This window comes from Podarcis tiliguerta (genome assembly GCF_965153285.1).
Source record: "Podarcis tiliguerta genome assembly, chromosome: 10".
In the NCBI taxonomy this organism is placed as follows: domain Eukaryota; kingdom Metazoa; phylum Chordata; class Lepidosauria; order Squamata; family Lacertidae; genus Podarcis; species Podarcis tiliguerta.
The window spans coordinates 2122529-2134548 of NC_139543.1; the positions used below are offsets into that span (position 1 = coordinate 2122529).

The 12020-nt window shown below is 46.1% G+C and overlaps 1 protein-coding gene across 3 annotated transcripts in view; it reads right to left on the reverse strand.

Moving 5' to 3' along the window:
• The window catches only part of BEND7 (BEN domain containing 7), a 64444-nt gene that overhangs the window by 35288 nt on the left and 17136 nt on the right, over positions 1 to 12020 (reverse strand). For all 3 annotated transcript variants that reach the window (XM_083399950.1, XM_083399951.1, XM_083399952.1), the window contains one exon: positions 10286 to 10585. In XM_083399950.1, the coding sequence (XP_083256076.1) occupies positions 10286 to 10585 (300 nt within the window). The remainder of the gene's footprint in view (positions 1 to 10285; positions 10586 to 12020) is intronic.

Below are 12020 nucleotides of genomic sequence, written 5' to 3' on the forward strand. Positions count from 1 at the left end.
AATTTGTCCCTTTCCTCTTCCAAGTTTTTAATATTCTGGTGAATATCATGATAAAATTTTGACAAAGCAAACCTTGGAATAAATTCATGCTCATCTTTTCTGCTACAAATATAATGCATTACTAATGAGGTCTGCAGGTACTGAAGCCCCATTTGAAAACCAAAAGGTCTGTTTTCCTACTGAGGCATGGGGGATTTACATTATAATTCCCATTAGCATTGATAGAAATTACCCATGTAAATCTACCCTGTGTACAGTAAATGGAAAAAAGAGACCACCAATATTTCAAATCAAAAGCAGGGCTCTGCTAACTTCATGCATATTTATGGAGATTTTTTTAAAAAACCCAAAAAGCATTTCCATCATTTTTCTTCAAATCAACAAGAGTAAAACAGAACACTTTACAGAATGTTCTTATTCAATGTTCAAAGCATCACCTAAAGAATAAAAGCACTTTTGTCTGTTTATTAAATTTAACAATTTTTAAAAAATTCATTTCTCACTTTTTAAGAAGACTACTTGTAGTGACGAATCTTAAGAACCACCTCTTGCTTTGCTCCTCCCTCTATATTAGGGAAGGAAGCAAATGGGAATTATTTTGGCCTGCACAGCAGCCCAACAGCAGGAGCAATAAAAAAGAAAGATCAAAGCTGTTATGTACTGAAGTTCTCACCCTGGGCCAGAAAATAAAGAGCTGCTTTGGAGAAATCGCTGTGTCGTCTGCTATGTCAAACCACAACTTAACACTGGCAACGAAGGTTGGATCGTTGGACATCAGAGCACAGCCAGATGCGGCCAGCCTCTGAACTGAGCTGAATCACTGAGCTGAATCACTGAGCGAAATCACTGAGCGAAATCACTGGACAGAACCAATTCAGAGCTGACTGTTCTGGCTAGAGCACTGTGTTCCATCCATCGCCCTTCATGCCAGCATCGGAATCATGGCTTCACTTGTGCCTCTACCGCCGTTTGCGCCAGCCTCTGAATCATGGGACTCCTACCTTGCTCGGTTCGACTGCTACCTCCAAGCCAATGAGCTGACAGCAGTATCAGAGGAACGGAAGCGGGGCCTATTCCTCAGCCTCTGTGGGCCTGAGGTGTTTGAGAAGGCCCGAGCATTGGTTGCGCCTGAAGCAGTCCGGGCAACACCATGGTCACGATCCAAGAGAAGCTCGGCAACCACTACGCGCCAAAGCCGTCCAAGATTGCTGCCCGCCATGCGTTTTACCACCGGAACCAGGCAGAGGGGGAGTCAATCAACAACTACACCACGGCCCTCAGACAGGCTGCAATGCACTGCGAGTTCCGAGACTTAGACTGATGGATCGAATCGTCTGCGGGGTCCGGGACATCCATCTGCAACGCCATCTACTTGCCAAGCCAGACCTCACGCTACAGAAAGCCATTGAGGAGGCTGTGGCCTCGGAAGCTGCTGAACGCTCCACCCAGGAGATCCGCAAGTCCAGCAGCTCGCGTCTTGCTAGGAAGCCAGTTCCAGTGCATCACAAAGAGGCCAGCAGTGATGAGGCATCCTCCAGTGAAGACGATGACGTGCACCAGACAAAGTGGGAGCGCAGGAAGTTCCAACAGAAGTACAAGGGCCAACCGGAATGTGCCGGCTGCGGAGGTAACTGTTCCCGTGCCAAGTGTCGATTCAGAGACGCCATCTGTCAGAAGTGTTCCAGAAAGGGCCACATCGCTAAGGTCTGCCGATCAGCTCCGTCTGATACCCCCCTTTCACCGACTCGCAAGTCCAAGTCTTTACTCCAATCTGCCAAGGAAAGCTGTTTCGCTCTCACCAACTGCCGCTGCCCGTCTGGAACCACGATTGGCCAAACCGACTCGCCTACGCGACGCAAGCTGAACATCACAGTGCTCATTGAAGGAGCTCCATGTGACATGGAGATCGACACCGGGTCTGCCCTGTCCATCGTGTCTTGGAGCACCATCAAAAGACTGGTACCCAGAGTGTCCAAAAGGCAACTTGACTCTCACCGCGTACACCTGAGAGACTACCAGGGAAACGACATTCCCGTGGTAGGTGTTGGCCGGTTCCGGATCGCCTTCAAGGATTTTTCGGGCCTGCTCCGGCTGGTGGTGGTCGAAGGTCAGCGGCCAGGCCTCCTAGGGCTAGACTGGTTTGATGCCCTTGGCCTGGAAGTCACCGGCATCAACTGCATCTCTAACGCAGAGACTGAGGGTCTGGTCAAAGATTTTGCCGAGGTTTTTGACGGCACTTTGGGGCAATATACAGGTACGCCCATCTCCTTTAGCCTTGATCCACAAGTTTTTTATTCGATTTTACATAAAAAGCAACAAAGAAAAACAAAAGCAACAAACAATACACCAAAAACATACACAATTACACAAACATACAATACTACAAACAACAAAAATAAAAACAATCTTATCTTCATATTGATCTTGCATTAACTTGTTTCTCTGACTTCCCCAAATCTCCCTTCCCTGTATTCCAATTCATGCAATTAAACAACAAATCCCTTCCCTCTGTCATATTTAAACTCTTTTCTTAATTTGAATATCTTAATGTAGCTTGTTCAATGCTTAGAACTTGAGATGTTGAGTCTTCTAATCTTTAAGATTTTACCCCAATAACCTTATACATTCAATCTGATATTGTTTTAACATTCATTAATCTTGCAGTGTTTCTGTAAATATTCTTTAAACTTTCTCCAGTCTTCTTTCACCGTCTCTTCTCCCTGGTCTCTGATTCTGCCAGTCATTTCTGCGGATTCCATATAGTCAATGACTTTCATCTGCCATTCCTCCAGCGTGGGTAATTCTTGTGTCTTCCAATACTTTGCGATGAGTATTCTTGCTGCTGTTGTGGCGTACATAAAGAATATCCTGTGCTTCATACGTACCTCTTGGTTGACCATGCCCAGGAGAAAGGCCTCCGGTTTCTTCGGGAATGTGTATTTAAACACTTTCTTCAGTTCATTATAAATCATCCCCCAAAAGGTCTTAATCCTTGGGCATGTCCACCAAAGGTGAAAAAAGGTGCCTTCAGTTTCTTTACATTTCCAACATTTGTTATCGGGCATATGATAAATTTTTGCTAGTTTGACTGGTGTTATGTACCATCTGTATATCATTTTCATAATATTTTAGCCTTGATCCACAAGTTGCCCCCATCAAGCTAAAGCCACGCCGGGTTCCCTTTGCTCTCAAGGCTAAGGTGGACGAACAACTGGACAAGCTGATCACCCAAGGAGTTTTGGAGCCTGTTGACAACGCCAAGTGGGAAACCCCATCATCATGCCTGTCCAGCCAGACAGGTCGGTGAGAATCTGCGCTGACTACAAGTGCACGATCAACAAGGCACTTCAGCAGCACGCTTATCCGGTTCCTGTTGTCCAACACCTGCTGCATTCCCTGGGGGAGGGTAAGGTCTTCGCTAAGCTGGACCTTGCCCAAGCCTATCAACAACTGCCCGTTGATGATGCCACTGCTGAAGCCCAGACGATCGTCACCCACCGAGGGGCATTCCGTTGCCGCCGGTTGCAGTTCGGGGTGAGTGTGGCTCCTGGCATCTTCCAAAGCCTTATGGAGCGTCTCCTGCAAGGGCTTCCGGGCGTGGTACCATATTTTGATGACGTCTTGGTGTCCGCAGACTCACACTAGCAGCTGTTCGAGCGCCTCCGTGTCATGCTGACCAGATTCCAAGAGGCTGGGCTCAAGGTAAAGAGGGAGAAGTGCCAGATCGCCGTCCCACAGGTAGAGTTCCTGGGCTATCTTATCGATGCCTCCGGCCTTCACCCGACCACATCCAAGATCCGCGCTATGCAGCAGGCCCCCATCCCAAAGAACAAGACGGAGTTGCAGGCGTTCCTGGGGCTGCTGAACTTTTATAACATGTTCCTGCCCCACAAAGCCACGGTGGCTGAGCCTCTTCACTGACTCCTCAGCACAATGATGCCTTGGTCCTGGGGTCATCGGGAGACGGCAGCCTTCAACGCGGTCAAGGTTCTCCATTCATCGGACAGTGTGCTGGTAGAGTACAGTGAATCCAGGCCGCTGGTCCTTGCCTGCGACGCCTCACCTTTTGGCATCGGCGCTGTCCTTAGTCACCGTTTTCCAGACGGAAGAGAAGCACCGCTCGCCTACTTTTCCAGGACGCTATCTCCGACGGAACGGAATTACAGCCAGCTCGACAAGGAGGCACTGGCACTTGTGGCTAGAGTGAAAAGGTTCCATGAATACCTCTATGGCAGGACTTTTGACCTCATCACTGACCACAAGCCACTCCTGGGTCTCCTCGCCTGTGATTGACCAACTCCACCAGTCCTCTCGCCACGCATGCTGCGATGGACTGTTTTCCTGGCTGCCTACCACTACCGGCTCGTCCATCGCCCAGGGAAATCGATGGGCCATGCTGACACCCTCAGCCATTGCCCTCTTCCAGCGTTTGTGGAAGACCCGGCTCCTGCTTCATCGCTCCTCCTGATTGAGGATCTTCCGGCAGCGCCTGTATCGGCTGACACTGTGGCCTCCGCATCTGCCCAGGATCGCACCATCAGCCGTGTGCTCAACTGGGTGTGGAGGGGGTGGCCACAAGGGCCTTTTGCATCGGAGTTCCAGCCCTTCGCAACCAGACAACATGAACTCTCGGCTCATCGCGGCTGTCTGCTGTGGCGAGACCGCGTCATGATTCCCCAAAGACTCCGTCAACGCGTCCTGGAGGCTCTGCACGTTGGCCACCCAGGAATTGTCAAAATGAAGGCGTTGGTTTGGTGTTACGTCTGGTGGCCTAACATGGACGATGCTATCACTGCCTGGGTGTCCGCCTGTCAAGCGTGCCAAGAATCGAGGCCTGCACCACCGGCAGCTAAGGGACACACCTGGGAGACGCCCAAGACACCCTGGTCGAGGGTGCACATCGATCTGGCCGGCCCCTTTCACGGCCGGACCTTTATGGTAGTGGTGGACGCCTATTCCAAATGGCTGGAGGTGGCCCTGATGCCCTCCACCACTACCGAGGCCGTCATCCGGGTGCTGCGAGGCCTCTTTGTGACGCATGGGTGTCCTGATGTCCTTGTCTCTAACAACAGACCGCAGTTCACGTCAGGCACTTTTGAGCGGTATCTTTTGGGACTGGGCATCCACCATGCCCTAACGGCATCATTTCATCCATCCAGCAATGGGCAAGCAGAGAGAATGGTGCGCTCGGCAAAAGAGGCACTGGCGCGCCTGGACCGGGGAGACTGGCACGAGCGGGTTGCCGAATACTTGTTCGTGCAACACATCACCCCTCATGCGGCCACAGGGCTGAGTCCTGCTGAACTGCTTATGGGCCGCCGCCTCAGGTCACCGCGCGACCGGCTGCACCCGGACTTTGCCGTGGCCGAACCCCCAGGCTGTGCCAACGCGCCACAGTCATTTGTTCCAGGAAACCAGGTCTTTGCCTGGAACTATGTAGGGGACATTCCTTGGGTGCTAGCCACAGTAGTGGGAGTCACTGGACCTCGCTCGTACCAGGTGGCACTCGAAGACGGACGCTTGTGGCGCCGGCACATAGACCAGCTTAGGCGCAGGGTTGGGGACTTGGACACTACCGTGGTGCCCCCAACTGCGCTCATGGCTCCGGAAGAGACACTTACAAATGGCGAGGCTCCACCTACACCTCCCTCGCAAACTGCCAGCGTGGAGCTGAACCAAGCCACTTCAGAGGGTCTGCCAGACTTTCCACAGGCTCAGACCACTCCACTTGCGGAGGCTCCACCGACAGCAGCGGATCCAGGAGATTTGGTTTCAACACCACCTAGGGTCGCACCACAGCCTCAGCAAGAATTGTGTGGCCCCCCGGACTTGGCTGCCAGTCCCCGGCGGTCTGGCAGAGTTTCCAAGCGCCCAACTTATTTAAAGGACTATGTTGTTGGACATGTATCACTGTTGGTCTAAGTATGGGAAATGTAACCGATATGCTTTTGTGCCTAATTGAACCATTACGTGTAGTGCTGTATACAAGGAAACCATTACGATTGTAACTAACGCCTTATCTTGGTGGGGAGGGGTGTTATGTACTGAAGTTCTCACCCTGGGCCACCAGGGGGATACTGTAGATAGTTATGCAAATGAAGGATCGAAAAGTGACGTTTAGTGATTGGATAGTTTTGTATGCAAATGAAGGATTGAAAAGTGACGTTCAGTGATTGGATAGTTTTAGAACGCTGCAACAGTTACAATTGTTCTGTAGCTCTATATAAGCAGGCTGACTGAGCTCCTCAGTTTAGTTCTGTTCCAGCTTACAAAATAAAGAGCTGCTTTGGAGAAATCGCTGTGTCGTCTGCTATGTCAACCCCACAACTTAACAAAAGCTATGTTTTTCTCTCTTCACAGATGCCTTTCAGACAGAAAAGTCAATATGTGAGTACCACAACTGTATTCCCAATATTCATATGGAAAATATCATAGCAAGCCTAGTAGCACCTTTAAAAACAAAAGAAGCCAAAAGCAGCTGCCAGTTTCTCTGGCTCAACTAACAAAAGCCGTCTCCATGAAACAGATTGCCCACAGCCTAGAACAGGGCTCCTCAAACTTCTTTGGCCTGCTGCTCCCTTTTAAGAAACAAAATTACTCAGTGCCCTTCTGGAAATCTACCTTCTTTTAAGTGAACAAACAGAAATATGAATTTTTTAATGTATCTATATTTCTACCTATGTCCTACAACATAGTAAAGAAATATGTTGTTGTAAATGAGACACCTTATTCATTCCACAACAAATGAAACACGTACGAACAGTTTTTAAAAACTAAACGAGGAAGTGGACTAGGCCCTGGCATTAAAAACCCATGAGGCAGACCGAGTGAAGCCGGCCGGCTCAGTCCGATCCACCCCAGGGATGGAGCTGGTGCCACAGTCCGCCTGCCATTGGCCAATGGGAAACACTGGCCTAGAAATTACTGGAACAAGGACCGGTCCTATTGTTGGACACCATGAGGCAGGAGATTTTTGGTGCTATTAAGAGTGGTCAAGTTGTCAGTAATAAGCTTATTTTTTATAAAGAAGATGCCATCTGCCTTACATGGAATGGCTTACATAGGTGGTTCTATGTGTTCTGATATCAACAACAGGACCCAGTTGGATGCACCATTCTCAAGATTACAACCACTGGGCACAATCAAAAGCCTTAGTAAAATAAAAATCTGTATGAAGATGAAACATATGCAAAAGCCATATAGTTTTAACTCACGTTTGGTCTTATTTCACACCACTTAGAGACGACTGTGATTAAGTGGTATACAAATTGTTAGAATAAAGTAACCCCAGAGATCTCGGATTGCAGTTGTTTATTACCATGGAATGAGTTGTGTAGGCAATACCTCATTCAAGATTGGCACAGAATCATAGAATTGTAGAGTTGGAAGAGATCCCAAGGTCATCTAGTCCAAGCCCCTGTAATGCAGGAATCTCAGCTAAACCATCCCTCCTAGATGGCCATCCAAGCTCTGCTTAAAATCCTCCAAGGAAGGTTTCACAGCACACTAACCTGTAGTACTCACTAGAACACATATTGGCTCCTGAGGGGAAGTGATATGATTTGCCTTAAGGGACTCTGTCTATGCAAAGGGCCAATTCAGGAATGAATTCAATAACCAAGCAGACTCAGGGAGACACAAGGGGCCTCAACTGGCCTGCTGACCTCACGGACCTTGCGGTCTTGTTGTAAAGCAGCCTTTGCCACCCTGGTGCCTCCAGCTGCTTTGCACTACAACTCCCATCATCCCCAGCCAGGTCTGTGTGCTGGCTGGGGATGATGGGAGTTGTAGTTCAAAACATCTAGAGGGCACATGGTTGGCAAAGGCTGTTGTAATGTGAAAGACTTTGAACAATTCAAAGCTCTATAAATGCTAAATACTGTATTACAGTTCATTGGCTAAATGCTAAATACTGTATTACAGTTCATTGGCTAATTGCTTCTTTCCACATTAACGTGCTATACATTTGATGTTAGCCATGCTGAGCCCGGTTTTGGCCGGGGAGGGTGGGGTATAAATAATAATAATAATAATAATAATAATAATAATAATAATAATAAATTTATTATCTCCCTTCTATTCCTTTATCTTCTCTATCCTGTGAAGACACTTCTGCCCAATAACAGGACTTGCCCAGTCAGTTAAAGCATGACACAAACACATTTAACCCTTTGTACAGACTCTGCCCCTCAGGTCTCAATACAAAGACCATAGCATCTCTCTCTCTCTCTCTCTCTCTCTCTCCAGGAAAGGAGGAATGCTGCAGAATAAGTGGGTTGCTCTTTGCCCCTGTTCCTGGGTACAGTCTGTGTACTCAGGGCTGGAGAGGAGCAGTTCTCTGTCTTCAGAGGAAAAGGCTCATTAAATGGCAAGTCACTGCCACAGCGAGAGAAGATAGCCTTGCTGGTGCTAGCCACTTTTTTGGACTCAAGTCCCAGTATGAGAGCACCAGCTGTCCTGAAGGAATGCATCCGATCCCACACAAAGACAAGAAACAACTGGAAACCTAAACACTTTCAGCACATGGAACTCTTCTCTTGCTCCACCACATTAAGAAAGCAGCCATATGACTGGAAACACAATACAGGCGCCCCCCCCCCCCCACTTACACGTGTTCTGCTTGCATGAAACCGTGTACACAAGCGGTGCTGGGAAACAATTAAACAATTCAATTCAAGCACAGAAATGGTGGGAGACCACGAGGAGACCTTACCTGGAGCCCAAAGAGGATGTCAGTGAGGGCGGAGGAAGCCCCAAAGAGACTGGAGGCACAGCAGGGCTTTGTTTATGCTGCTCAGCTTCCCCGCCTAACAGCTGCTATGTGGGGTAGTGCAGCAGCAGCAGCAGCCTCTTTCCCACGTGTCCTCCAGCCTCCTGCTGGTCCCCGAGGTTCAATTCTAGTTGTGGGTATTTTTGGATACAGCAGTTTTGGTATAGATTGGCAAAGAGGGTGTTTAAAGGGTATCCCCACTTTACTTATGCACGTGAGGCCCCAGGATGTAACCCCTGTGTAAGTGGGGGCTATACCTGTACTGCATTTTCCACATTTCTAAGCAAACAAACATAATACAGTTAAGAAAAAAAAATAGTTGTACTATGCTGTAGTACTATCCTTCCTGTGTTCAATCTGAGCCAATGCACTAACAGAAATGAAACTGAACATAAAAGGGACAGTATTGTTTCCTCTTCTGCACAACTGAAAATTAATACACACACTGATATAATAGATGCAAGTGATGAATGTTTGCATCAATTACAAGTGATGAATACATCAATGTCTTTGTCTATATACATGCAACCAACACTGCAAGCGGAATTATTAATAAGAGAGTCAAAAACAATTAATTTTGTAAGGTGGGTGCACATTCACATTTCCCATCTATAATTGCAATAATCAATACAGACCTCAAAGCCAAGCCAACTTCTTTCTATGATATAAATTAATTTTGACCAAGTAAAAGAAGTCTATATCTATCTATATCTATATATCTATATATGAAATGGAAATATTATTACTAAGTGCCAGAAGCAAACTACACCTTCCAATTAATCAACTAAAACAGTGGTGGTAACCAACAAGCCATACGCCAAGTCCAGCAACGAGAGCATGCCATTCTATGCACATGAAAGCACCTTCTTGTGCCTATCATATTTTCCCCTGTAGTCACACAGGCAGAAGTGTGGCGTGGAGGAGGCAGGCCCCCAATTATGTGCCACAAATGCCTTTACTTGTGCCATAGATTGGCCATTCATGAACTAAAGAAGGGTGGGGTGGGGAACCTGGACTTGATCATTCCAGGCCAGGCTGTCTGGGGCTGATAGGAGTTGGAATTCACCAGCATCTGGAAGGTCACAGATTCCCTACCTATGGAATAATCTATCATTACGATATAGTGTTTGTAGCCTTAATATAAAATGCATTTTCAGTGTACCTAAAAAACCATTTAAAAGAGGTTTAAATGGGCTTTGGGTCCAAACATAAAAACCTTAACTTTTTACAGCTGACAATCGTACAACTTTCTATGAATTTGTATCTGCTTTTTATGCAGAAGGTCCCCGATTCAATCCCTGGAGCCTCTAGCCAGGGCTGGGGCAGAACACTGCCTGGAACCCCAGAGAGTTACTGTCAGTCAGGATAGACAATACCGAGATGAGACAGTATAAGGAAGATTCTTATGTTTCTAACATAATGGCCAAATTATTTTATCCAAGTAACTCAGCACTCATTTTTTAAAGAGAACAAAACAAATAAGAAGTGATTTAAATGTATAAATGTGGATCCTACCATTTGCACCTACGGTTCGTGCTTGGTTTTGGAAGGTTTTGGACCGAGTTCCATATTGCCCTGAATAGTGGCTTATCTGGGGGGATAATTCATTCCAAGTAGCACTCTGAGTTGGATGGAGGTTTGCCTGGGTTTCTGCAGGGGGATTCAGACGCTGAGCCCAGGCCAAATCTAAGTCCTGGGGTTCTTCCTTCAGTTTTTCTCCTTCTTTGCCAACTCGCTGATATATTCTTCCAGTGCTGTCATTCAGTAATCTTCTCATCCCTGTAATTTGTTTTTTAATTTCCCGGCTTTCATCTCCTAGAGAAAACAGAGACACAGTTATCACAGTAAATTAGCAAAAATGGTAATGATACATGATACATATTACTATGTTTCAGAGGACTTTGAGGATGTCTACTTTCTGAAATGCATGCCGATTGGCATTGCACACACACATATGTATGCAGACAACTATTTTGTTGCCATGCATACTATGCAGATGTGATACTAAATACATGATCACCTACAACGTAGAGAGTATGTGTTTGAGTCTGCATAAGAGTTAAAAAATATATGCACAGAACCATTTAAGTTAGTTCAAATTATCAAATACAGTGGTACCTCGGGTTAAGAACTTAATTCGTTCTGGAAGTCTGTGCTTAACCTGAAACTGTTAGAATAGAATCATAGAATCATAGAGTTGGAATAGACCACAAGGGCCATCGAGTCCAACCCCCTGCCAAGCAGGAAACACCATCAGAGCACTCCTGACATATGGTTGTCAAGCCTCTGCTTAAAGACCTCCAAAGAAGGAGACTCCACCACACTCCTTGGCAGCAAATTCCACTGTCGAACAGCTCTTACTGTCAGGAAGTTCTTCCTAATGTTTAGGTGGAATCTTCTTTCTTGTAGTTTGGATCCATTGCTCCGTGTCCGCTTCTCTGGAGCAGCAGAAAACAACCTTTCTCCCTCTATATGACATCCTTTTATTTTTTTAAAAATAATATTTATTAGAAGTTTAAAAGTTACAGGGAAAAAAAGAGCACAAGAAAAAAAGAGAGAAAAAAGTAAAAAATACAAAAAAAAGAGAACAACAAACACAATACATCAAAACACACACAAAAAAACCCAATTAAAAACACATCCAATATTTATCCTTATTTTTCATTATTTCCTCGACCTCCTCACACCTCCCTTTTTTGTATTCCAGTTATTAACTATATCAGCAAATTCTTTCCATCTTTCACTTCTATCATTTAGTTATCTTAATTTATTTTAACCTTATCTTACCATCAAAACCTTAAAATTTATTTATACTTAACTCCTTATAATATTTCTACTAAAGTCATGTAATTTCATTCCAACATTTCCTAACATTCATTAATTTTACAATATTTCTCTAAATAGATTTTTTAATTTTTTTTTCCAATCTTCTTCCACCGTCTCTTCTCCCTGGTCTCGGATTCTGTCAGTCCTTTCTATCAGTTCTATATAGCCCATCAACCTGGTGATCTTCTATCCGAGGCTCTTAACTCTTCTCCATGTCCCTTCTGCAGGTCTTCTTCATATTTATGCGTACATTTTACTTTATCTTCTGCTGAGCTTGTTCTTAGTTTCCTTCCTTTGGTACCGAGGAGTAGGTCCCGGGGGAACTCCATCTTGACAGTTCCTTTATTCCTTCTCGACAGGTCAGCCTGTCGAGAACTCCATGGTCAGAACTAAAGTCCCAAAGATGTTTCAGGACATGTTCCAA